The sequence below is a fragment of the Hippoglossus hippoglossus genome, chromosome 7 (genome assembly GCF_009819705.1).
Source record: "Hippoglossus hippoglossus isolate fHipHip1 chromosome 7, fHipHip1.pri, whole genome shotgun sequence".
NCBI classification, from domain to species: Eukaryota; Metazoa; Chordata; class Actinopteri; order Pleuronectiformes; family Pleuronectidae; genus Hippoglossus; species Hippoglossus hippoglossus.
This window is the reverse complement of record NC_047157.1, coordinates 5,378,391-5,404,948: the sequence shown is the minus strand read 5'-3', so window position 1 is coordinate 5,404,948 and position 26,558 is coordinate 5,378,391. Positions and strand designations below refer to the sequence as shown.

Here is a 26,558-nt window from a genome sequence, read left to right as displayed (position 1 = left end):
ACACAAATGGAAACACACACAGTACTCGGCACAAACGTCTTCATTTCTTTAAGCAGGAAATATGATTTCTGGAGTCTTGCAGCAAAATAAATAATCTAATGCAAATTTCATTAGAGGGTGTCGCTGATCAGTGCCAATGAATTAACCATTACTCAACTCCCTGCTGAGATATATATATTTTAAAATGTGATTAATGAAAACCCATCATTGCTACACAACACAGGGATAAGAATAAATCCAAAACATGCTCTGCATCTGGTCCGCACTTCACTGTAAATAAACATAGATATAGATAAAAACATCAACACACATTTTTAATTATGGTTTTCAAAACTTTTTCTAAATTGACTTGATGTATGGCTGTTCTTTATGTGTGGGATCAGGTTTATATAAAGCAGCTACAATCAATGTGTTTACAACATCAACCGATCAAATCACAATGTGAAAGGGGTCACTTAAACTATGTTTCCAGATGTTTCTAATGAAAATAAAGCCAACTTTAAGAGGCATAATATACTATTGTTTGACAATTCGCACACTTAATTAAATTAAATACATAACAAATTTAATTGAAAAGAAGTATGAATGTACAGTATAATGAAAATTACTCTTAGTTGCAGCGCTAATGTTAACAACAACAAAGCTGTGCCAGCAAATAACTAATTCCTACTTGGCATTAGAGATAATTTAAAGTCATTGATCATTTAATGATTATAAGTAATAAGTGATTTAAATTAACTTTACTGGTTTCCAATTCTATCTTATATTTTTGTATTTGTATAGTGAGCTGCGTTGACTCAAAATGCTGTTTTGTGTTTTAAGAATTCATTGGTGAATCAGCGTGACACACACAAATCTATTCTCTAAGTCTCTGATTATTACGATTTGTGCAGCAGCAGATATCTGTGGTACTGACCTAGACATGAACATATACAAATCCAGCATAAAAACAATTTCCATTGGGGTTCTTGGGTCCTTATGTCAATAATCTGGGCTTCATGTTAATAAGCAGGCATGTTTTTAACTGTGGCTCACAGCCAATCGTATCAGACAGACATGAGGCGGACTTTTCGACTGCCGTAGTCGAATCGCTCAAACAAACCATCTAAATGATTTCCTCTTTCTGCTGCAGCAGCTCCATTTGGAGCAAACACACACAAACACGTGGTTTTCTCTGCTCCATTCTGCCCACAGGCCAAGGTCCTTTAGTAAATTATACTGCTCAGCACAGCACAGCATCTCTCTCCACTACTCTCCTCATCTAATAAACACTGAGTGAGCAGCCACTTACAACGCCATGGAATAGTCTGGCAGGGAAGCATCTATCTGTCAGTTCCTGTGAGGCACGGAACAGGGTAATTTAAAGCCACTTTTCAGGTTCAATACCAACCTTCCGGATAAATCTCACATAGAGTCAGATCAGCATTTCCTGTTGAGCTACTGTTTAACAGTCAGGGGAAGGCCAACATTTGTAACACACCTCAACAAGAAGCGAGAGCCCGGACTATTCGATTTATGTTTTCAATAGTAACACCACTTAGACAAACTTAACTCAAAGAAAAGAAGTTGAGATAACTGCAGCAGAAACAGTGACACAGAATCTGACATATTACTTTTTTATTTTACTATTAAATGTAACATCAGAATTTATTTTTGATAAATTAAAAAGCTAACTTGACTGTTGAGTAGTTGTGACTGACTGTCACTCTCAATTGTCAAAATTATCACTGCTCATAAAATTTTGCAAACTTCCATTGGCAATCATTTGCATGTGGGATACACAGATGTTTATTTTTATTAAAGAGGTTACTTCCAGACTACTGGCAAAGAGAAGCCCTGAAATAATTTCATGGTGCAAGTCTTACACTTGCAGTATATATGCAGCAGTGATTAGACATTTTCTATCCAAGTAGCACAGTCAATAGATGCATGTTGACAAGAAGTCAATAATTACTGAGGTCAATATCTGTCTGACAATTGTGTATTGAAAAATGACTCTGAATCTAGATCACAATCTAATCTAGAACTACGATATGGGCATGTCAGACTACAAAACTCTTGTGTGGAAATAAATTCATTTCAATGGAAATGAGAGACTTACAAGTGCAAAGTCAATATGCACATATTTCACATCATCACAAGTTAAACTTTAGTGAGCTGATCCATGTACATTACAACATCCAGTTCCGTTTAACCTTTGTCCGAGTGTAAAGAGACAGCGACTAACAGTGAACAGGCTCATTACAAGAACCTTTTCTCCGCTTCAGTAGAACTTATCGAGTGAATTGATGAACAATGCTGAGAGCTAATTGCCACGGGAAAGTTAACAGTGCGGTGCACAGAAATACAATTCGTAAAGATGTGTAAGTGACTGGGCCTTACAAGGCTGTTTGAAGTGCTTCAGGTTGAACACTACAGTACAGAACACGTTCAATGGCTATATGTTTTATGAGTTACGTGATTTATCTCTTGGTACTCTAGTGATGAATGCTGATGAAACCTTACATGTTGGTATGGTAAGAGTGTCATGTTGGCTCTTGCCTCCTATGGTTTCATACTGGCCTATAACAGTATCTCCGAACAAGAAATGCCTAAACATGGGTTCGGACATGCTTTTAAATTAACCAGCAGCCAGCGTTTCTGCCCTAGACAGTTAGTGGACTTCATACTGGGTGGCCAGCAGACTCACCCCAGAGGTATTATGGTTTAATCTTCAACCTTATTACTTTCTCCCAGCTTTTCATTAATCAGTGGGGGGGCTTAGGAGGATGTTTCATTCACTAACAACATAAACATCTGAAGTACAGATTGAGCTGATTCTACAGTGAAAAAACTACGATGTTACGCTTAAAATAGAACTGATATGATAGAATAAATGTAATATCCCACATTGGAATAATTGAGATGGAGGTGACACTGGACTCAAAACAAACATGGCTCAAATAATGTCATTAATATCAGCCAGTGCTTAACAAAGGCTAAATAAACACTGTTTACGACAACAACACTGTTTTTGTGATAACCAAAGAGCTAATCAAGGATCCTGGCCAGATGTGGCCCTGCGGGAAAAGATTATTCTCATTTCGTCCCCTTGTCTTGAGTAGCCTGAGGGGGTTTAACCCATCCACTATCTATTGGGATCTAAATTGACACTTTGAAAATCCCCTTTCACTGCTGATAAACCTGAGGATCAGATCAACGCTCATGTAACAGCCAGCCCCTGCAGACAATGAGGAAAGCAAAGCTGACTTAGCAGTAGCCTCCGGACCTGCTTTCTGTGTGTACAAACAAGTAATCCCAAATCCATTAGCTGGACTGGCAGCAGAGTAAAGCAGAGTCAGGCTTTTTTGATCAATCATTTCCCAGAATGTTATCTAGACAATTGTGCAAATGATATTGATCCTTTATTGACCATTGGAATTCTAAGTCCTTTGTTAGCAGAAGTTATTAATTCAAGCCTAATCTTGAAAAGAAACAATGACACAAATCAAATATTGATGGTGTGACGGGGTTGTGCTCTGATTACACATCACTAGGACATTAACTAAAGTTGACAATGAAGTCACAGCTCATTTCAGAAATCTCACAGACAAATGCAGAGGCATTTCTTCAAGACAGGGAATGCTCCACCTGTGCATCATTCAGATCGCTAGCATCGCCCCACTGGGTCCAAAGGCAACTGTCCAGGGGCCTGCGGCTGACAGGGGGCAACAGCTTATGCAATAAGAGAGTTTATGTTTCTGGCTGCCACCAACTGGGCCCACATATGTAGCAGCCCAGCAGTGAGGGCTCAAATATAGACAGAAGTCAAACAGACAGACTGACAACTGCGATTCAAATTAACAAATGGTTGGTTTGTCCTACAGGTTCAGCTATCAATCGGACCCTGATTACTATCAGACAATGCAAGGTCAACCAGACACGTGTATCACAAATGGAGGAGGAATGTATTCAAAGTCAGTCCCAGTGTGTACAACAGAAATATGCCGTATGATCTGGTTGTGATTTGGTTCAAGAGGGGGAAACAGTTTGAGATTCCACTGCGTTGGCATCAGTTCATCACACACAAGCTGCAGCATTTAAAATTAACAAGATCAAGACTTTATGTTGATCTCATGTGTAGCAATGCATTACCCTGACTACACAACAAAAGGAACATCTATTTTATCTGCTCTGATTCTACAGTGGATAGGCAGGGTTGGCGCCTGAGGCAGCAATATAGAGGGCAGCTGGGGGGTTTAAGGTTTTGTCTAGAGGCTGGGCTGAGGCTCTCCAGGGAGCTGGGTAAGCTGGGTAAGGGGACAGGGGTGGTGGCTGAGGCCAAGTGCTGGTGGCATGGCACACACACACACAACTGTCCCACAGCTGAGGGCTGCCTGAGAACAATAAAAACCACACCCTGTGGGTTTAATATGGCATGCCTCCTTCTGACCTAATGTAAGAAGATTACACATTCAGAAAGGATTGCATTAGTGACGGTTAATCTTGACCATATTGTTGTATTAGCTGCTTACTTTTAGAATCCAATCAGCAAATGGATTCTGTGTAACTTGGGATGTTGCTACAATTCATCTGTCCCAATATGACATTCGCGAGAACGACAGGGTAACAAAGTGCTGTCAAAGTGCTGAAGAGGCCAGACATTTAATTACAGTATATTATTTTAGATTAACTGCTTGAGGTGCACCTTTGAGGGACAAATCAAAGAAATGGGAGTTTCTCCTAGAATACTCGACGCCTTTGTCAAAGAATGGCAGGGAAGGACAAAGAAGGAGAGCAAGAATAAAATGTGCTACCAATGAGCTGCAAGACAACACTGCAGCTAGCACAAGTGTGACAGCTTTGAAAGGTAACAATAGTGCCTATAATGAGGTGCACTTCAGTCCCCCATGACAGAGGGCTAGCAAAGTAAATCTACTTAAATATTAGCGAAGTAAATTTACTGCTGTACGTTCACTTGAACCTGGAACATACTCCTCATTCATGTCCATGAATCTGAAGGTAAGCAATGTTAATGCTTTCAACTGCAGAAGCCACTGACTAAACTTTACATGTATATAGATGTAAAAATTACTGAGAGAGATACAGTAAACGTGTCACTTTAACGGACTACTTTCAATATCACAGCGATGCAGTACATTGCAGAAAACGTTACAAGAGGACGTGGATCTGCCATCTAAAAGAGCCAAGTCTACCACTGACAATGGGGAAGCTTGTCTACTGTCATGTCACTGTCATGAAACCAATGATGTGTAACAGGAGAACCTCTTCACTTGTCTAAATTCAGAAGAAAGTGGATACTGTTGGAGTCAAAAGCTGTCTGTAGTGACAGAATCTTTTCAGGGGCTTTTCTTATCTTGTCACTCTGATTTTTCCAGCCCTAACATTTGTGGCATTCTCCACACTAAGAGCAGTGAAGTCCCCTTCACTGCTCCAGGTAAGTGCAAGTTAACTTCCACTTTGGCTGGAGAATGGTGCAGACATAAAAAAGACAGAGAGCAGACAGACCAACCACAATGGGTCAAGAATTACTGAAAAACCTCCCACCCGTGAACGCTGATAAATGTTTTTAATGGGGCCCAGCCGGAAGCAACACTGCTGAGGAATAACCAATCTGTGGACTTTAGCAATTGTACAATTAGTTCAGGCTGAATTCATCCAAAGATGCACTTTCATGACAACATCAACCAATGCTGTACCATGGTCAATAGGATGAGGGGATGAGGGGGATTTACATTTAAGCACAGTGGATCGAGGCTGCTGCTAATGAAAAGAAGTATTTATTAGGCTGCCAATCTGACCGTCAGCCAAACTCCCTCGAGGGCTTACTGAGGCATGGGATCCAATCTATCCAGCAGATAGCAAGCATATCTGAGCCAGGGTCAACCGATTGTGAGGCATTTTGACTGTGCTTGTAAAAATTATGAAAAGAAGTGGCTTGACATCATATAGGAGGTGAAAATATGGGGTTAGGATTCACACAATGCCGTCCATTTTCCTTATCTTTCATGGGAAGCCTGTGGCCAGTGTGGTGCCCCAGCAAATGTGCTCTGTCTCCACTCCCACACCCCAGTACAACACAAACACAGTCCACACACACACACACAAGAATGCACCATGAGGGACCACCAGCTGTTGCAGTGACCGATACTGGGAACGCCCAAAATACTTCTTTCATCAAATTTTGACATGAACATTCTCTCTGTTTTCAAACACTTACAGGCCTACGATCAGAACGGAACTTCTCTCAAGATGTCTTCCAGCCAATCATAGGCTTTAATCTAACGTTTACCATGAAATCATACCTGACTCAACCATCGAGCCGCCAACACAGTCATTTACTGACAAGAGTTTATCAAGACTCAGCGTTTGATCCCATCCAATCCAAGTCATTTCTTTCCTGTCTTCAGGATTACGCCCAGCTGATGCCTATGTGACAAAAGTGCTACAAATATACAAATGTCTGAGATGACTCTCCTCCTGCATCTCACAACCTACTACAGTATGTGACACCTGAGATGAAGAACTGAAAAGGCTGCTAAGGAGGATTCACTTGGCGTCTCATTTTAAAGGCATTAACACTCCTTTCCCTTTATTGTATCCACTCATTTCCAGTTCTCACACTGGTGAAAGGCAAACCACTTAAACCTACATTGTGCCTGACACTTGACACCTATAAATCATAACATCCCGTCATTTGCTCCTCACATGCCCCGCAGTCTTACTTTTATTATTCATAGAAAGGGCTGGAAAGTGGCCGCTTCAGCTGCGGAGCATCGCTTTTCAGTGGCCAGCTGCAGCTGAAGTGGCCTTCGACCTATTCCTCTGTGTGTGTCTCTGAGGGGTCTGGGGTCTGGATGGTAACCTAACCACTTCCTGTATGCCACCTAATTAGGGCATTCACCCTGCAGTTTGATTTGATTTCAAAAGCTCTGCATTATATTGTTTTATTGTTCCACAAGGATTTTGAAGCCAGAAACTCAAAAAATTGGCTGAATGTTATAAAAAATAGGAAATTAGCCAATGAAGAAATATTACTAAAAAAATAACAAATCATTTTGTTCATTGGGTAATTAAAAGAAACTTTTCTTTCACATTTATCAATTGGTAGAAAATTATCAAGCTTGTAATTTTTTCCTTTACCAACAACCAGTTTGTAAATTAATTATTTTACTACTACATATGTGTCACTTGCTAATTTCATTTTTCGCCTTCCTTTTCCTATTGTTATTTCTGGCACCACTGCTAATTTTCCTTCACCACATTTTTTTTACTTCAAAATACGTGCATGATAACCTAAGCACATGTCAATGTACGTCCAGTAGCTGAAACCAGCAAGGTAAAGCTAACCGAGTTAGCTAAGTTAACTTGTTTTGTTTAAGATAGGAGACATACAATTACATAAATTTACAAAATATCATAACATGGTTAAATCAGACTTTTCCATTATAAACCTAAAGACAACAAACACACTCATGAAGCTAAAGATAATATAATGAAGAAGGAAGCTGTGTCTGTAAACTTGAACTAGCTCATGAAGTTGACATTAACTTGCCAGCTATAATGGACAAGTTTACACCATATACTGTTTCTAAATATTGACGACATGACAGCTTCCCAAAAGGGAAACCAAAGCATCTTAAATGACCCCTGGTGGTTGGCAGCAGAACAGATAATAAACTATGCCTCCTCCATGTTAGTGAATGGAACGTGGACCAAACCTTCAAAGTCAAAGTAATACATTTTTAACAAAGCTGGTTTCTGTCATTTGAGGTAATTCTTATCACACTGATTTACCCTCAAGCGCTCATTTTTTTTTAATAACATATTTGATGCTTAAGGTGAAACATCATGACCAATCACGACTCACTCACGATTGGTCGAGTGTGTGTAATGGTGGACCTTTATAGTGCGGCTCCATCCCCCAATCGCTACTGAACAGACCCTGGCTCCAAATGTGCAAGATGGCAGCTTTCGTATCCAAATTATTTGGCTTCATTTCTGAGTAGTGGTAGGAAGTGGCGATACGTCATCCATCTTTACAGTTTACATTTACTGCTACAGCAATAAGCCATAGAGTTTACAGATGATTAACGTTACATGGCTGGTGTGTTTTATTAAGAAAGTACACTGCATTAATTTATTAATATGAAAATAAGTAAATGAGTATAACATTTTTACAATCCATTTAACTTAACAACATTGTTAATTGGTATAGTCAGTTGTATTTGTATTTTTTCAGTTCCATGCTCCATACAGTTATTTTAGTTCCTATGGCAAAAAAAGATTTTGTAAAGAATCTAACTGCTCCAAACACTAAGGTTTCTGATAATGCCATAACCATGCTCACTTTCATTCATCCCCCACAGTCAAGTGTGGGTAATGTGATATCGAGCTTCTTGAACAGACTCTAAGGGAGCAGATGGCCAGCTTTTCAAAAACGTCTGCATTCTGGAACCCAAAGAAGAAGAAAAAAACGGTGAAAAGAGGAAAAAAGGTTCAAGGCTGGGCTACACAACCACAGGACTCTTTACAAAGGTTGTGTGAAATGTGCTATCGAGCTATTTGCCCCCCCTAAAATATATTTGAGAAGAACTGTTCTTTTCCCGCAGCACTGACTGTTTCTCATTAAGACCAGGGAAATACTTGGATGTTGTGGAAATTATATTTGGAGAGGCTTTTGATTTTTGATCAATCTGTAAGCTGTTTCTCATATTGCAAGATGCAATCTGACAGCTGTGAAGAAGAGAGGGACCAGCTGCTGAATTCAACTGGATCTCAATTTTTTTAACAAAAGCAGTAACACAGCCCACACTGGAGAGCATTTTGACTTTAGAATCAGCAAGCTCGTACACTGCCGCCTCATACAGGTGCACCGCAGAGGCTGAGGGGGTTCCTCTGAGGGTCAAGCTTCACTGAGTGTGTGAACGTCTTAAATCGCTGCTCATGTCTCTAAACACACACTCCCTCCATGACAGGGGCATTGTACCTGCTCTCTGCTGCATGTTTCGGGAGAGGCCACACTGACTTTGACACTGTGCCTTGAAATGTAAGGAGGGTCAACTTGATCATTTTCTGAGGAATGATGGAACCGTTTCACCCCTCAACCACCATGAGCACCGTACACAAACATTCAGCATCCAACAACTGCAGAAATCACTGAAAATCCTTAAGGCCTGTGAACTCATCCTGTCAAGTTCAGTGAACATGGTATATGCAACCATCTCTAGTTTCTAAATAAGGCAATAAACAGGCAGCTGTGTGTGTCCAGCAGAATGCTAGCAGGTGAACAAGGCATTTGACATTTGGCTCACACAGCTCACACACATTCCTGTATCAGCTGACAAAAGAGTGTGTGCATGGCATGGTGTGTGTGTGTGTGTGTGGGTGTGTGGCCTGAACCCCAGTGCTCAGTATGGTCTAGGGCTACTGTATACTGTATAGTGTGTGTGTGTGTGTGTGTGTGTGTGTGTGTGTGTGTGTGTGTGTGTGTGTGTGTGTGTGTGTGTGTGTGTGAATAGGTATTATAATAATTATAATAAAGAGAATCAAGGTGAAGGTAAAAACAGATCCTGGAGTTTACAAACTGTCTGCTCACTCTCTCTCTCACACACACACACACACACACACACACAGAGACACACGCGCGCACACACGCAATGCACACACACTTCAGACTAACAAAACACATCATGAATGTAACCACATGCATGTTAGCTCGTGTTGTGTTGATGAGGTGAATACCTGAGTTAAAACGAGTGCTTATTACACAAGATCAGTGTTTTTTGCTCATGAAAGCCACAAATAGTTTTTTATGTATCTATTTATTTAATGACATGTTTATGAATGATAACTTTAGACGTACCTGTTGGGAGAGTAAAGTGTGTGAATCAGTCGTCCATGATGCTGGAGGAAACACATCCACGCCAACAAGCAGAAAGTAGGTGATGAGGTCCAGCGCTTCTCCCTCACCTCACACAGTTTGTCCTCACACAACGACAGAAGACACACACTGATCTAAAAGTACAAACTCACTCCGACTCCTCAGTGTGTGCATGTGAATACGTGTATGTGAGCGTGTGTGTGTGTGTGAGTGTGTGTGTTCAGATCAGAGCTAAGGACCAGTCCCTCTGCTGCCGGGATCAAGACAGAGGAGCGTCTCCACCTCTGAGCACCGGGCACCACGCGGAGTCAAGCCAGACATGGTGAGGCAGGATATCCGATGGTGTCTCCTTCAAAATAAAAGTTCCCAAACGGGGGGGGGTAAGGACTTGAGGAAGCAGACGCAGCCTCAACCCACAGAGGAACATGTGGCAGCTTATACAAGATGCTTGGAACAACCCAGCAAGCAAGTGCATTGAAAAAGTTTGCACAGTGTGTGCGGGAGGAGTTGAAAAGGTGGGCACAGGAAATTTGGATTTTAAACCAGGGGCGGATCTACCAGACAGGCGCACTTTCCGCTTGGGCCAGAGGCATCGGAAATGGCCCAGATAGCAAACAGGTGTAGGCTACTTCAGGCAATGATGCAGCAGTTCTGATCTTTTTGAGAACAAAATGGATGAGTGCCTAAGGTGGCCAACTTGTAAATTAGCAAATGTTGTCCTTTTCTGGCAAACAAGCAGCGCTCTAGGCAATGTGTAATCTGGATGTGAACCTAAAGTCGCCCATTTGGTAAATGGGTTGAGATGCGGTGTTATTATGGCTTACTTGTAGCCCAGATCTGGCAAACAGGAGGCCAAGTGCTAACTTTCCGGGGGGAATGTGGACTGGTTGGGGATGTGAGCCAAATCTTGGCCAAAACTATTTTGCTATGTCAGTAGTCTTAATTTATTTTTATGTTTTTTAATAATCTAGTCACCTGCTAATAATAATAATAAAAATAAATATAACAATTTGTTCAGAATTTGTAATTTCTAAAACTTTTTTTAAAGTGAAGATGGCCAGCCGCAAGTGGCTGGAGCATATTATAAAAATAATAGTTTTATTTTGAAAGTGCTGCTCAGACCCAGTTGCTCCTGTCTGCAGGCTTGACACTGTGGGTTGTAACTTGATTGTATTGGAAAACATAACAGTGGAAAATGTATTTGTGCGTGCTGACTGTTGAGCAGTGAGTTAGGATTTAATAAGCAGTTTTGGTGACTACATGCCTACATTGTTAGAATGTGTTACCACGTCAATATGGTTCCGATGATCATGACTTTTAGTTATTTCAATAATAACTACTGCCTGTGTCATTGGTTGTCATTTTGTTCTTTAATGAAATGTTGGGGACATTTTCTATTTGAATCACTGGCTGTGAATGTATCCAGGATAAAAAGGAACAATGACCAAAAGCCGAGACCCTCCTCTTCATCTGTAAAATGACATGTGACTGCCCTCTGCCGGTCGAAGCTCACCTCTGCTTCAGAGCGTGTGTGTATTTTTTGGATGAACCATCCCTTTAACACTGTCATCTCTCAATTGCAAACCACAATATTCAAACTTCAAAAATAAACTCTTTATATATAAATTCAGACCATGATGAGTTGAGATTGTGTACATCATGTAAAGCAAAGATATAAAAAATAGATTTTACAAATTAAAGCTATTGGCATTTTAATATACTTCACAGTATAAAAAAAACAATAAACATGTCTTTATTAATACCTCATACAACTGTTGGGAATAGCAGCCAGGTTATCCTTCAGGAACATAATACCCATACACATACCTCCCAACAGTCGCCTTAATTTCAACAGCCACCAAATGTCACACACACATAGATATCAATCCTCTAAATATGTCAGATTGTCTCATCAAGATTCCAGCATTGGTTCTTTAGAAATTTACAAAATGCCAAAGATAGTTACTCACCTCACAGTATTATGGAATTGGTTCACCACATGTCCAGTTACAGAGAAGGTTTTAATCTTTTTCACAGGTGCTGATTATAAACATACAAAAACCGTAACATTGAGGTGATAGCTTAGTGGTATTGGACTATATCATACTCTCCCTATATACCCCCCTCATAATAAATAGGGAAACCCCAAAAAATAAATATACCTCCAAATATAATCCTACACCATCTTGTAGCATGTATCAGTTTCATATACTTTATGTTGATTGATTGATGGATGATGGATGGATGGTCTATAAAAAGTTTGTTTGTGTCAAAAGGTTGGGGTAAATGTCCATGCTAATAAGAGTATAATTATTATTATGATGATGATTATTATTATGATGATTATATTAATCATCATAATCATAATAATAATAATACACCTGCCTCCACTAATTTGCAGCTTTGTAAGAGGATATGACTGAAAACATTCATGTTTCTTCCAGGTGATTTTAAAATGTAGCAGCATACACACACACACACGCACCATATATATGTAATTTTACTGTATACTTTTGGTTAGAAATGTACTTTCCTGTATATAGAAGTGCATGGATGGATATGGAGATATTTTGTTTATATATATTTATATATTTTTATTAAGCAATTTTACTTATTATTCATATATTTATTTATAAAAAATTGGATATTGATCGATCATGTGATTGACAGCCCTCAGTGTAACGGGGGGAAGGCTGTGGTCACACGGGGGCGTGTCCTCGCGCTGCTGTTACCTTTCTCTGCCTGATCTCACCTGTCAGGGTGAAACTCCACAGGCTGTAAAAAAAAAAACTGCTTCATTACTAAAATCCCGACTTTGAAACGAAACAGTGTGATGGAGTCTCCGGGGAAGGATCCTCCCGTCAGAGCGGGTTTTCACAGACTGGAGATCCAGAAAACGACGTGGGATGTCCCGGAGAGGTACGCGACGCTGCGCTCCGTGGGCTCCGGAGCTTACGGGACAGTCTGGTGAGTTCACCCGGGGAAGGGAAGCAGGACTTCAGATACACTCTTAAATATCTGAAAGAGCAGTGCAGACTATCTAGGGCCTTAAAGGCATCAGATATATATCTCTTAAATGATCCAGAAGGCAAATCATGTTTATGTATAAACCACATTTCATAAGCAGTACAGGGACATTAAAAACAACAATTTAAAAATCTGATTGCACCGTTAAAAACTGATTTAAAGCAGATTTAAAGAGAATAAAAGAGGTAAAGACATTAAGACTATAATAGAGATTTTTAAGATAACAACATAAAATTATAATAAAATATAATGATGGTATGACCTGATCTAATAGTTTAGTTAAAGACACTTTGCATATGCTTATAGACATTAACAAACAAGCTTGTTGAAACACATGAGGCATTTAAAACGACGTCTACCCATCTCCAACAGTGTAACAGCAGGAACAGTGATAAACATGATCAAATGCACACACATGTGTCTGTTTATTGATTTTTCATTCTGGTTTCCTTTGCCGTCAATATTCAAATGTTTTGAATCACAAATGATTTTCTATAGGCTGTCTTGACTTTAAGTCAGCATTCCACTCCTTGGGTTTGTTGTCCCAGAGAGGTCAACATTACACTGACATCTGCTAACAGAAGCACCTTTGTCCGCCTGAGGCAAGCCAGCAAGTCAATGCAGGTCCTGGGATACGACAAGAATCTCCTCCACCGACACAGAGCAACTCCCACAGGAATCCAAGATATCTCTGACACAGCTCAATGTAATGACAAGTCACTGACGGACGAGATCTTGTTAGAGATATGATGTTGTTTGGTCAGAAAAGACATCAGGACTGAATCGGGACTAATCTGAATGTTTCATATACGATCATACCGTACATGTTTCACTCATGCTTGATGTGTTTTTGAACAACAAGGTTTATATTTAACAGGACCAGTTCCACATACCAGAAGTGCTCCGGGGTATTGCCTGTGTTTTTTGTTTCACCATACCAACTCCCACAGAAGATCTAGAAATCCCAGAGCACACTATTCTGAACGTGCTGTAAAGTCTTGATGCAAACAAGGAGAATGGAAACTAACTACACAGTGAAATAATGAACTGATTCATCGATTGGTCAATAGTCATAGGAATAATTGCCCCAATTTGGATAGCTAATACTTATCGTTTATATCATTTATCAAGAAAACATTTGTTTGTTTTATATGATTTTAAACTGAATAAGACTTTGTTATTTGGTCTGTTGTTCGGACAACACAAGCACTTTAAAAAGGTCACTTGGACTTTAAAATGTATGATTTTCTGATGAATAAATGAATTTATTAAAATAGCATTAGCTTCTTACATTTACCTAATATTATTTTTTGTAAACATAGTAATATATTGCTCTTGTGTATTTTTTCCCATCTTTATTCAACTGTGTGGTCTTTCAGTTTGAGAGCCGGACTTACTGATTTCACTTTCAGATTTTGTAATGCTTTAACTCAAAACCCTGTGCTTGCACTCAAATAGCCCCTGCTTGTGCTTAGATTTACTCTGCTTGTTCTTAAGCTGTGTGCTTGCTCTCACTGTGCTTTTGTTGCTTGGACAGATTTCCTGCGCTCCAGCTTCAGCGCCTCTACTCGTGTCCTTCGCACTCACACTGCTTATTTGGGTGCTACAAATGTCTGCTCTCTGATTTCTTTCTTCTGCACTTGGATTTTTTTGTGCATCAATTCTCTGTCAAAATTCCCCAACCAATATTGGTAGCAAATGAGATTGTCCCACCCTTGTTGTGCGTGTGTTAGCTTAACTTCTTTGAGAGTCCAGTACGTGTGGCTACTTTAGCTGGGTTCATGCACTGCCGCCTTTATTATTACCCGTCAGAAGTCAAGCAGAGGAGAAACCTGAGAGCAGATGTTTCACACATGCACAAAAGCAGTGTAAGTGCGATGAGAAGAGCTGAAGCTGGAGCGCAGTAAATCTGATTGCAACAGTTTGAGCACAAGCAGGGGCTATTTGAGTGTGAGCGCATGGTTTTATATAAAAGCAATACAAAATCTTAATGGGAAATCAATAAATTATATGATATGTGCATGAATCTGTGTGTGTGTGTGTGTGTGTGTGTGTGTGTGTGTGTGTGTGTGTGTGTGTGTGTGTGTGTGTGTTTGTTACTCTGTTTGTATGAAAGGTGTTATACAAAATAAATTCAGATGATCTAATTGATTGATTAAACAATGTATTTAAAAATATATATATAAACTGATAGATAACAGTCTAATCTGTGTTTGCAGCCCAGAGTGAGAGATTATATGAGCAACATCATCAGCCCGCTGTGTGTCCTCTCCTCAATGCTGCGTTTTAATCCCCCTCAGCTCTGCCACTGACCAGAAGACCAAGGAGAAGGTGGCCATCAAGAAGCTGCACCGGCCTTTCCAGTCCCTCATCCATGCTAAACGGGCCTATAGGGAACTCAGGCTGCTCCGCCACATCCAGCATGAAAATGTACGTGAATGTGACAAGAAGTGGGCCCTGATTTAATATGGCGTGACAGGAAATACATTATTAACATGCTAAAATAAAATTCAAAAGCCTGCCAAAGGTGCCAGTTAGGTTATGTAGAAGGGAGGTGACGCTCAAGCATGAGAGAGGAATCTTCTTTTCCAACTGGTCGGTGCTATGATGTGATATATTATTGTTTTAAGTCATATTATAGTCTGACTCTATTGCAAAACGGCACCACATTTTTGTATGATATTTCAAAACAGATGCTGAGCAGCTACTGAATGGTTCAAATCTTTCTCAGTAATCAAAGTCTTCTGCCATTTTTCTTCTCCCAAAGTTCCATTTTGAGGTGAAGCAAACTTTGTTGATCCACAAACTCTCTAACGCTGCCTGACAAGGGAGCAGTGTTGTGTATTGTTGCAACCCTCATAGTTCAGTGTTTTGGCTGAAAGCCTTTGAGGAATTACAAGTCTTTTACTGGGCTCCTCTCGGAAGGGCATCAGATTTAATGCGCTTTAACTTCAGTACTTCCGCCCAGGACATTATGGTTTTTCCCCCCATCAGTTTGTTTGTTGGTTTATCAGAAGGATTATGCAAAAAACTACTGAGTGGGTATCTATGGAACTTGGTGGAAGGATGGGAGTGGGCACAAGAAAGAACCCATTAAATGATTCAGTTTTTGAAAGTTTTTTTCACTCTCCTTAACATTGCAAGATAAGGCTTTTTTTTTTTTTTACATATTCACCAATTTCTCAGAAAACAATGCGTGGATCTTGATGATATTATGGGGAGTGATATATACGAGTGGTGCAATTTGGGGCAGCTTGATTGAATTTGAGAGGACTGTTGGGCCGTGGCAGAGGTATGTGCTGTATTCTGGTCGGGTTATTCTGGTTAAAATTTTTGAAAAGGCCTATTTCTGATTTTATATTTTGTGTAACCCTGTGTTTTGGTGTTCAGAATAATTAGTGGAACGTTTTGCATGAGGTCAAACTTTTTGAAAAGAAGATCGAAGTACATTGTCGTTGTTATAGATGCATTGATCCATTAGAAGGGATATCTGGGCAATTTTGTTCAGAAATATCAGAGCAAGAGTTCATCCATCCATTATCTATACCGCTTATCCTTTGAGGGTCACTGGGGGGGGGGGGGGGGGGGGCTGGAGTCAATCCCTGCTGCTAAGTGAGAAGTGGGGTACACCCTGGAACGGTCGACAGCGTATCACAGGTCAACATACAGAAACAAACCACTATTCACTCTCACGTTCACACCTACAGTCAATTTAGAGTCTCCAACCAAGCTAAGCCTAATCTGCATGTCTTTGTACTGTGGAAGGAAGCTGAGTTACCCAGAACCCACACAAATATGAGAACATGCAAACTCCACACAGTAAGACCCAGACGGAACTGGGATTCGAACTGAGAACCTTCTCACTGTGAGGCAACAGTGCTACAGTTGCAAGCGCTGTTTGCTTTAAATATAGGGGCTGTAGAAACAGAGTTGCAGTGTCAGAGATGTAAATATGACATTCACACCAGATGTTACCATGGAGATGTGCAGTGTAACTATTTCTACCCTGTATGTGATCCCCTATAGAGCCCTAGACATGTGTTTTCTAATAGATCTGTATATTACCAGTCATATCATATGATAATATCTTCTCTTTGGTTTTTCCTGAAAGGTGATCTGCCTCCTTGACGTCTTCACACCGGATTCCACACTGGAAAAATTCACAACCTTGTGAGTTGACGGTCACAAACCACGTTCTTTTTGTCGAAGATGTCGAAGCCTGTTGACTCCCTGTGTGCGTGTGTGTGCATGTACGGAGCGTTCAAGCAAGGATGCATGCGGGCAAGATTATTCATGTTTGTTTTGGTATTTCCTCACCATAGGAATGGGCTCTTGTTATCTACACTGTTTAGGGCCACTTCATGTCCCCAACTGTGGCTCTTTGTTTTTTATTTTTTGTTTATTCATACATTCCTTCTCACTTGTTATTTGGCTCTCCCTCTTCTCTTCTCTCTAGTTACCTAGTAATGCCATTAGTAGCCCAAGACCTGAGCCACATTATGAAGAGGAGAAGATTAACCATTCGCATCATCACATACCTGTTCTACCAGCTTCTAAGAGGACTCAAGGTAAATGTTGATGTTTTTATTCTCTTCAAAATGATATTACATGATGTAATCTACATACAGACATGTCTACACTTGCTGTTATTACATTTAAGATGTCTAAGGTTTGCAATAAAACTAGAAAAGGAGTTGAAAGTGCTAAAAGGGCATTACTAAACAAAATCTCAAGCAGTTGAAATTTCAGTTGAAGACAAAGTGCTAGGGATAGATGTAGTGTGTGTACTGTAAATAATGCCAGGTGGTAAATTTAAAAAGGGTTAGGGTTAGCAGTTAAAAAAAAACTGTTGCATTAAATGTGTCAGAGTACCATTTCATTATAAGTCCTTAGAAAATGTTCAAATGGATCTGCAAACTGATTAAAAAAGCACATATATTGTTTTAAATTAATCTATCCATTCGTTCACCGATCCGTTTTTTGTCTTTACTGACCTCGTTCCATTACAGTATGCACTAGTCTAAGCAGAGCAGTGCGCACAGATTTTTCCTCCGTCTACATTCTCCAGCACGTCCTGACGAATCCACAGACATTCTCAAGTCAGACAGGAGATTATGTTGAGAGGTGACTGGGAGGCTCTGCAGTGATCATACACTGATCAGCCACAACACTAAATCCAGTTACCAGTTTCAGTTGGCTGAATGTTGTATTTTAAGAGAGGTGACCAAGAACCTGATGGTCAGTCTGGCTGAAACCTAGAGATCCACTGATTAAGAATCATGGAGGCCACTGCGCACTGTGAGGTCTTATATAGATCTTAGGAATAATGTCTGAGGTCTCTGTCCAGAAGAACAAAGTCCTAGCCACAGCTAAGATGCCAAGATACTAGGCTCCCAGGGCTCTGGTAGAAGAACATTTACCATATATATATATATATATATATATATGGTCTATCTTCAGGCCTTCAATTTCAGCTCCCTGTTTGAGTTCCCATGGCAGCCCAGTACAAAATCTGCAATATTAACGCCACACAAAGAACAAAAAGTAAAATACTTAGAAGCCTTTAGTTTATGCAGCAAATCCCTCCAGTTCAAGAAGGGCCTTGGTCTCAGACACTACTAACACATTACTGCAAACCAACACAGTGAGTGCTGGAGGTCACAGTCTCTCAACTCCAGAGAGCAGAGCGGAGATCCTGAGAATCTCCTTCCCACCTGCACGACTATATAAACATAAGCAGCTTCAAAGTGTCTTCATATAAAATACAAAATGTATTGTAAACTATTTCCAACCATCTGCTCACATTTTATATAATAACCCCAGCTTCAAGACCTGCCACCCTCAATATGAAACAAGGTCCATTCCACTACGTGCAGTTTAAAAGTTTAAAATCATATCATATAAATATGGACTGAATCTACAAGTCTGTATAAAGTAATTAAAATTACAATGTATCAACAGAATTACTCTAAACACTGAAGGAAGTGTATTCTGGTCATAAACTGCAGAAGGCATCAAATATTTATTATCAAAGGAAGTACAAGGAAGCAGCTTGGCAGAGCCATGTGTTGACCTCTCAGTATACACTGATGTTTTAACAGCATGGTGAGTATAGTGCTTTCAGTTTCGGGACAATGCCCTCAGTCAATGTATTACCAGGAGTGCTCAGTGGAAATAAAGATAAAGCACATTTTAAGCTGGAAAACAAGACTAATGTCTGAAATGTGGTCATTTGTCTTTGAGTTTAGCATCTTTGATCTTGAGATCTTTTCCCCTTCTTATCTGTATATGTGCTTTAACCACTCTTCTGTGCTGAGGGAGCCGTCTGCGTCTGCCTGAAAAATGCATTAAAACTCAGCCCTGGCAATTCCACAACATGCCATTTAGAGGAAGCCTGGGGCACGTGGGTCTGTCTGCTCTGTGAACAAACTTTACTGTGTATATATATATATATCTATGTTCTATAATCTGTCTTCTCCTTCTTTACAGTATATTCACTCTGCAGGGATCATTCATCGGGTTGGTATATGGACCTTTTTAAAAAACACATTTCACTGTAGTCTTGGCATGTCAGGTAATCAATGTGTGTTTACTTGAGTTGTACACTTAAAGGAATAGTTCAAGATTTTGTAAAATAAGGATGGCAAAATCTGGACACGTCTAATTACTTCCTGAAGTCACTGCGCCCCACACCATACCCAATGTAAAATTACAACTTTATGTTTTTATACTTTAGGTTTAATAGAGATTAATCAATTGACCAATACTGCACATTAATTAGTATTATGTAACATGAATGTGATTACTGTCTCCAGTAATATATAGTTTAAGCTAAATTTAAATTAAATTTTACATGAGGGAAGCTGGAGTGCGGGGTGTTGAGAGAAAGTCTAAATAATGACCTCATATTTAATGCATAGCAGAAGCGTCACATTTGTGATTTTCGAATTAAAGTGAATGCCCTATAACATTTTACAGCAGCTTTAAAACATTTTACATAACAATAGAAAACAAACGTTAAACACTTTGCTGTATGTCAAAGTTGCATTTTATGCATTCAGGTCAGAGGGGAAAACATAACCTAAAGAAAGAAAATTTAAAAAAGGGGTTTGTTTAGTTAACTTTTTGTCTTGCAGGTATAACCCCTAACCAGTACAGGGTGCCCTCTCAGCAGTACAGCAACATCCTGGTTTCACATGGTTTATTTCCTTTGGAGTTATGCCCATGCAGCTCTACACTTCTCTCAGTCAAACAAACAATAATACATTAGGGTGACACGTTTTGGCCAATTTGCATAGTTTTACTTGGTTTTAGCAGTGCCAGGTCGGTAGAGTCAAAAGGTCAAATGTAGAAGCTAGAAGACTAAGCACATTTAAAAGCTACTAATAAAAAAAAGCAGCTGGAAAATAGAAGCTGCACTTTACAATACTTGATTCAAATCTGTATTCTTTATTAAATAAGTTTTTGATTTAGTTATTTATTTCTCTGCATTTTCAAATAGCTTATTATATTTTCTTATTTATTTCTGAATATGCTTTTATCTCAAATTATTTTTACTGATGCATATTTTTAAAGTAGTTATTCATTAATGAAAGTTTTGATTAATATTTTGGTGACACTCATAGTCCTTCTATAAGCTCAGGCTGAGTAACCAAAGAAACATGAGGCCCGATGACAGAGCCACGCAAAGCTAAGCTAAATGGCTGCTACCTAAATTAGAGTCTCACCAGACATTATGCGACTAAGAAAGCTGATGTGGTTTGATTTTAGGATCTGAAGCCTGGTAACCTCGCTGTGAATGAGAACTGTGAATTAAAGGTAAGTTGAAAAGTCGTGATCTAAAAAACAACAAATTCTTTAACTTGAACCTGAAAATTACTTATGCTTCTTTGGGTGAATTAAACTGTAACTATTCTCAGATCCTGGATTTTGGCTTGGCGAGACAGACGGAGAGTGAGATGACTGGTTATGTGGTAACACGCTGGTACAGAGCACCAGAGATCATATTCAACTGGATGCACTACAGTCAGACAGGTGATGAAATCATCTTACTTTATCCTGTCATTGTTTCCAGTATTGCAGCAGTAAGTTGTGACAAACTATTAAATGTAACTGTCTCTCTATTGTCCTCCCTCTCAGTGGATGTCTGGTCAGCCGCCTGTATCCTGGCAGAGATGATTACTGGCCAGGTACTTTTCCCAGGACACGACAGTATCCTCACACATTCAGCTCAACTAAAGCAATGGGAAATTCACACTGTTCCTCCCTTAATGTTTCAAATGTAAGGTAATGTAAGAAAAGCATTGTGGGACAGCTATGTTGTCATGCACAGACTGTAATGTAGTTGTGTTATGGCCTCTGTGGGTGAGGGAAGTCGGAGAAAATAACAGAAAGTTACCTGATTATGTTGTTAAGGTAATCTTGAACTGCTTTCAGACTAAACTCCAGATAAGGTCCAGACATTCTCCAGACCCCTCCCCTGTATGAGAGAATGTACATGTCTGAGTGAGAGCCTCTGGACTTTCTGTGGAGTTTTCCTGCCAGACCCCTAGTAAAGAGAATGTCTGAATGAATCCATAGCTGCTTTCAGACATGCACTGAACTACGCAGTTCCGCAGTATTTTCTCCAGAGGAGGTGCATGAGTGAACGCAAAAGTCAGAGTGAGAAATGAATACCTCACTTCCTGCCTCTGGCTCTGCACCTGGCTGCTCCACCTCTCACTTAAAGGGATAGTTCATACAAAAATGGAAATTCACTCATTATCTACTCACCACTATGCCGAAGGGGGGGTGGGTGAAGTGTATGAGTCAACAAAACACTCCTGGAGTCTTGGGTAAACTTTGTTCGAGCAGAATCCAATACAACGCAATAAAACAACAAGGTATTGTTTTTTCTGTTGTTTTATTACATCTGAATATAGGTCACTAATCAGGTACACTGTTTACCCCTGAAACTCCAAAAGTGTTTTGTGGACTCAAACACTTCACTTCTCAAACATCTACTGCTGCGTTGATAATGGGTGAAATGAAAACCCAATTGTGTGGACATTCTCCAGAGCTCAATGCTCAAAACAGCTTTGGAATGGACTCTGAAGACAGAGGGTTTTGGAGCTTGATCATTCTTAGGACTATAAGTCATATATAATTTGAACATTATTTTTACTATTCAGCTTTCTCTTGTGAATCCAGTGCAATACTATGGAAGCCCATTTCCGCCACTGTGATGAAGAAAATACAAATCCTATATCTCATAATTATGACTTTGTATATAATGATAATGAGATACTAAGTCATAATTATTATTGTAGCTTCCATACAATACAACTAGATCTTTAGTTGAAATGAACCAACCAACCAGGGGCGGCTCCTAGCATAGGCGACATAGGCGGTTGCCTAGGGCACAAAATGCAGAGAGGGCGCCACAAGTGGCTAATTTATCATGATGTGATACATGCAATATTAACAAATGCATTAACGTCAAACCATCATCCTCTAACCCCCGGGGACACACCGGAGGCCGAAGCGCCTCGAAGCGCCATGAAAAGCTGTCCGCCTCCTTTCCGTGCCCATGTTAATCAATTGGGCTGTTCACAACTTTGCTGCCGGGAAGTGCTGCGGCCGGCTCGCGACCTGCGGCGATGGTTTTCGGGGTCTGTTCTACTTTTTTTTCCGCTCGCCGCGAGCGATCGGGCCAGTATGAACACTGAAAATCGATATTAAACAATATAAGTGATATATTATATAAATGATTAGGTATGCATCCCATACTGCATTTCCCCGCTGTTCTCCTGGAGTTTCAATTTACCCAATTTTTGCCCCCACATGATGAAATTTACCCATCTTTAATTATGTACTTATTCCACACATTTGTCAGTTGTGTCTAAACAGACAGACACACAAAAGCACACAATCTCTTGTGGGGGGTTGGCGGCTATAGGCTTGTGTAGACCATCTTGCAGTTTTGCGTGTGTATGTTGGGGGACCTGAGGGGGGGCGCCGATCTGAAGAGTTTTAGACATTTAGACACACATTTAAGCTTTGGCTTTGATGCATGCGACTTCTCTGACATGAAGTCTTCATAGTGTATGTACTGTGCGTTCAGAGGCTTCCTTAACCAGCCTGTTCAGGTATCGATCAGCTGAAAAAGATCCTTCGCCTGACAGGAACACCAGACTCCTCCCTGGTTCAGAAGATGCAGAGTAAAGACGTGAGTTTTGTTGTGTCCACATGCCTCATGAATTCCAACATTTAAGCCAACTGATGAATGCAGCATATTTCCAAATATGAGTGGAAAATAACGAACCAATATTTTAACATTCACCTCTTTTTGATATGTTATGCTCTTTTCTTTGTTAGAAAATGTAACCATTATTACCTCTTTTACAGGCGCAGTCATATGTGCAAGGTCTCCCTCCACAAAAGAAGAAAAACTTCAAGGATGTGTTTCCGTCCATGGATGAAAATGGTGCACTGAACCACTTCTACTTGTTGACGTTAAATGAAAAACATTGTGCTTAAATTGGAAAGAAAAGCTTAATTTGAACCCAAACTTCTTCATCACGACTTTGCTGTAGCATCGTCACCTATATCATTTCAGTCAGACAACTCACGTGTGAAATGTTTATCGCAAACAGCTGATCATTGAGTTTAATGTCTAGGTTCCGACTTCATCACTCCCCCAGAAACAATTACATTAATATAACGGGGAATGATGAGCAGATATCTTTCACCACTCTGTTGGAGCCTACGGGTGGATGCCGGGCTGGTGAAGGGACTGAATTTAACAGGAAGCGATACTGACACAGGGCAGCAATAGCACTGACAAGCAAAGGGAGAGATGGGATATCTTTGCAGCTTCAATAGACCACCAAACTGGGAGGGTGTGTATGATAGAGGAATGTATAAAGTGAGGTATGTCACATGATTAGAGCTGCGCAGCTCGAGTTGACGAGCTTGTAAGGATCAGTTCATCTCTCACTGCTGTATATTTATAACAAATGAGAGATGAGGAGATGGGGTGAATCTTGAAACTCTGTGAGGGGAGACATTTTACTTCAAAATAAGTTTTGTGACAAATCAACAGAAACTTCATCCTTGTGACCAAATAGTGGTTGATCAATTGTGTGATGATTAAAATGTTCTGTTTTCGGTCCTGCTGCTTCTAGCTGTAGACCTGCTGGAGGGGATGCTGCTGCTGGATCCAGAGACGAGGCTGACGGCGAAGCAGGGTCTTCCCCACCCCTTCCTGGCTGAATACCATGACCCAGAGAGTGAGCCGGACTCCGAGCCTTATGACGACTCCTTCGAGAGCCTGGAGCTGGCTGTTTGCGAATGGAAGAGTGAGTACGGCACGGGACACTGGAGTTGACAGGCACTGTGGCCTCCTGATTTTTGCCACACATGTATGAAAGCTAAACAAAGAATAAATAATCTTATTCTTATCTGAAGAGTTTGGATATTAAAAAAAGAAGGTCAATACTCGATGTGAAAATAAGTCTATGCTTTCATTTTTCATCCAATCAGGTCTTATCCACATGGAGATCATGACCTTCGACCCTGACAACCCCAGTAAAACAGCTATGTAGGATGCTGTGATGTGCAGTGTTTGGTTTAATATCCACACCTGAGGTAAAGGTCAACGATTCAGTGAAACAAATACAAAAAAAAGAACATTAAATATATCCTGTCCTGTTTTGTGCATCTGACATGTATGTGCAGTTGATAGAGTTGATGGTAGCAATAATAGCTTGATGAATTTATATCTGTTTTACCAAAAGCATATAAACTTTGATATAAAATTATTTTTATGAGGTGTTTGCATTAATTTCACTTCACCCTCATCATGTTCATTTTGACGTCTGTGAAGATTGTCCCGGTCACGTGTTTGTAAGTGCTGTATGTGTCAGGACATTGTTGTTGAATTTATAGCAGAAAGGATTTACATGATACTGTACATACAAAGCAATACAAATAAAATAAAATATATGGTCAAATAAAGTAAAATACATAGATTTATAATATACATTTATAAGGGGAAAAGTCTTAACTCTTTAAACCCCCTGTGGTAAAATGAAAAAACTTAAAGTTCTCCTTAAAACTGTAAGTGTTCTTTTTCCAATTACAGTTTTTTTTCAACTAGTTGTGAAAGAAAATTAAATACACTTTTTGTGCAGCAGACACCTGGACTGAGTTTATTCCATCAGACTTGTGTGAGATGGTCGAGTAAAAATGCAGACGCCTCCTGTGTGGATTTACTGTGTGGAGTCCCTGAATGAAAGAAATAGCTTTTACTTCTCAGTAAGAGTCGGTTTCTTCAAATCCCACTAGTTCAAATTGGATATGATATTTTATCCAGATTTTTGTAAAGGTTTCATTGAGGAGTCTTTGAGATGAGAAAGGTGCATTTTGCAAACATGTTTTCAACATTAAAAGTGGAGCAGCAGCTCACAGACTGTGAATTTCTCCTCTGAGAGGAGGACTGCGAGCTGTAGGTGGAAATCAGACTCCTGAAACACAGGGGATGTGTGAGGTAATAAACAAATAAACAAAAGATGAGTAAAATATAAGGTTGTCGAATATAAGGTATGAATGAAGAGATGAAGAGATGAAAAGCTGCCTCCTTGTCTCTCCTCTCTCTCTCAAATCTGCAGTTATTATTATTATTATTATTATTATTGTGCTCATAGTATAGAAATTGGTGTGTCTCTCTATGATTCATGATTGAACCCAAAGGAAAAATGTAAGCTTCTACATCAGTGTGATACGATCTATGTACAATGACCTGTACTGCTGGCAGCCACCAGGAGGCGATCTAGTTTTACTTAAGGCGTGTCAATTCATCCCTCTTCAAATGTGCAGACTGATGACGATTGAAATGCAAGTCAGAGGATTGTATCTTCCAAGCTGAGAAACATATCTTCCTTTAAAAGGTTCTAACATCTCAATGAGAACATGAATGATTCCTCTTTGCTAAATGTACCCACGTTATTGTATGTATTTGATCCACAGTGAGTGTTTTATGTTTGTGTGATGTCAGCGATGATAATAATCTGACAAATGTGTATTTATAGAGGGTACAAAATACAATGAAACAATGAAAAGAATAGACCGGTGACATGTACCATGTGTGCAGTGTATAGATCCCAAACAGGCAACAATATAATTTTGATATTGAAATAAATATATCGTGAATCATTACGATATCACTATGACAAATGACTGGTTAGTCTTAATAAGCTTTATTTAATTTTTTATTGATGTAATTCTTAGCATATGATCATAATACTTTAAAAAAAAATCGATATCAGCTTTTGTTCGAGTCTATAGACCTATAGGACGCAGTGATACCTCGGAAAATGCATTTTTAATGATGCATGTTATTTTCTGACTTCATTGTGACACAGACACACACACACACACAGGGGCAACGTTGCCAGATGTAAGATTATTATCATCTCTGTACAATGTAGGATCAGTAATAATATTGTGATATGGGGTCATGAGGTCTGGTCATAAATTGAAGATTAAAGAAAAATCGAACTCTCTTTAGTATAGGATTTTGTGAGGCATTGGGGCTACACTCGGGCTGATATCATGTAGTCTGACCCCAGCGTTAGCAGCTCTGTCTTGTTTGCATCTACACTCTTCT

At 39.8% G+C, this 26,558-nt stretch overlaps 2 protein-coding genes across 5 annotated transcripts in view; one reads left to right on the top strand and one right to left on the bottom strand.

Annotated features, from left to right (window-relative positions):
- Positions 1-10,198, bottom strand: part of LOC117764911 (plexin-B1-like) — a 69,051-nt gene extending 58,853 nt beyond the window's left edge. For 2 of the 3 annotated variants that reach the window (XM_034591067.1, XM_034591066.1), the window contains exon 1: positions 9,866-10,198. Coding sequence is in view for 2 of the 3 variants with exons in the window: in XM_034591066.1 (XP_034446957.1) it covers positions 9,866-9,921 (56 nt within the window). In the remaining variant the exon portion in view is untranslated. The remainder of the gene's footprint in view (positions 1-9,865) is intronic. The other variant, XM_034591068.1, reaches the window with a different exon arrangement.
- A 2,412-nt stretch (positions 10,199-12,610) lies between these two features.
- Positions 12,611-25,077, top strand: zgc:171775 (STKc_p38 domain-containing protein). 2 transcript variants are annotated; one of them, XM_034591070.1, is made up of 12 exons: positions 12,615-12,850; positions 15,211-15,340; positions 17,022-17,080; positions 17,367-17,478; positions 19,400-19,429; positions 20,681-20,728; positions 20,830-20,944; positions 21,050-21,121; positions 23,038-23,117; positions 23,297-23,375; positions 24,076-24,249; positions 24,434-25,077. In XM_034591070.1, the coding sequence occupies exons 1-12, from the start codon at positions 12,717-12,719 to the stop codon at positions 24,493-24,495; spliced, it is 1,095 nt and encodes a 364-aa protein (XP_034446961.1). In that variant the 5' UTR covers positions 12,615-12,716; the 3' UTR covers positions 24,496-25,077. The 2 variants fall into 2 exon arrangements, with proteins under 2 accessions (XP_034446960.1, XP_034446961.1); XM_034591069.1 differs by having other exon boundaries at positions 12,611-12,850; positions 20,830-21,121.
- The last annotated feature ends 1,481 nt before the right edge of the window (positions 25,078-26,558 follow it).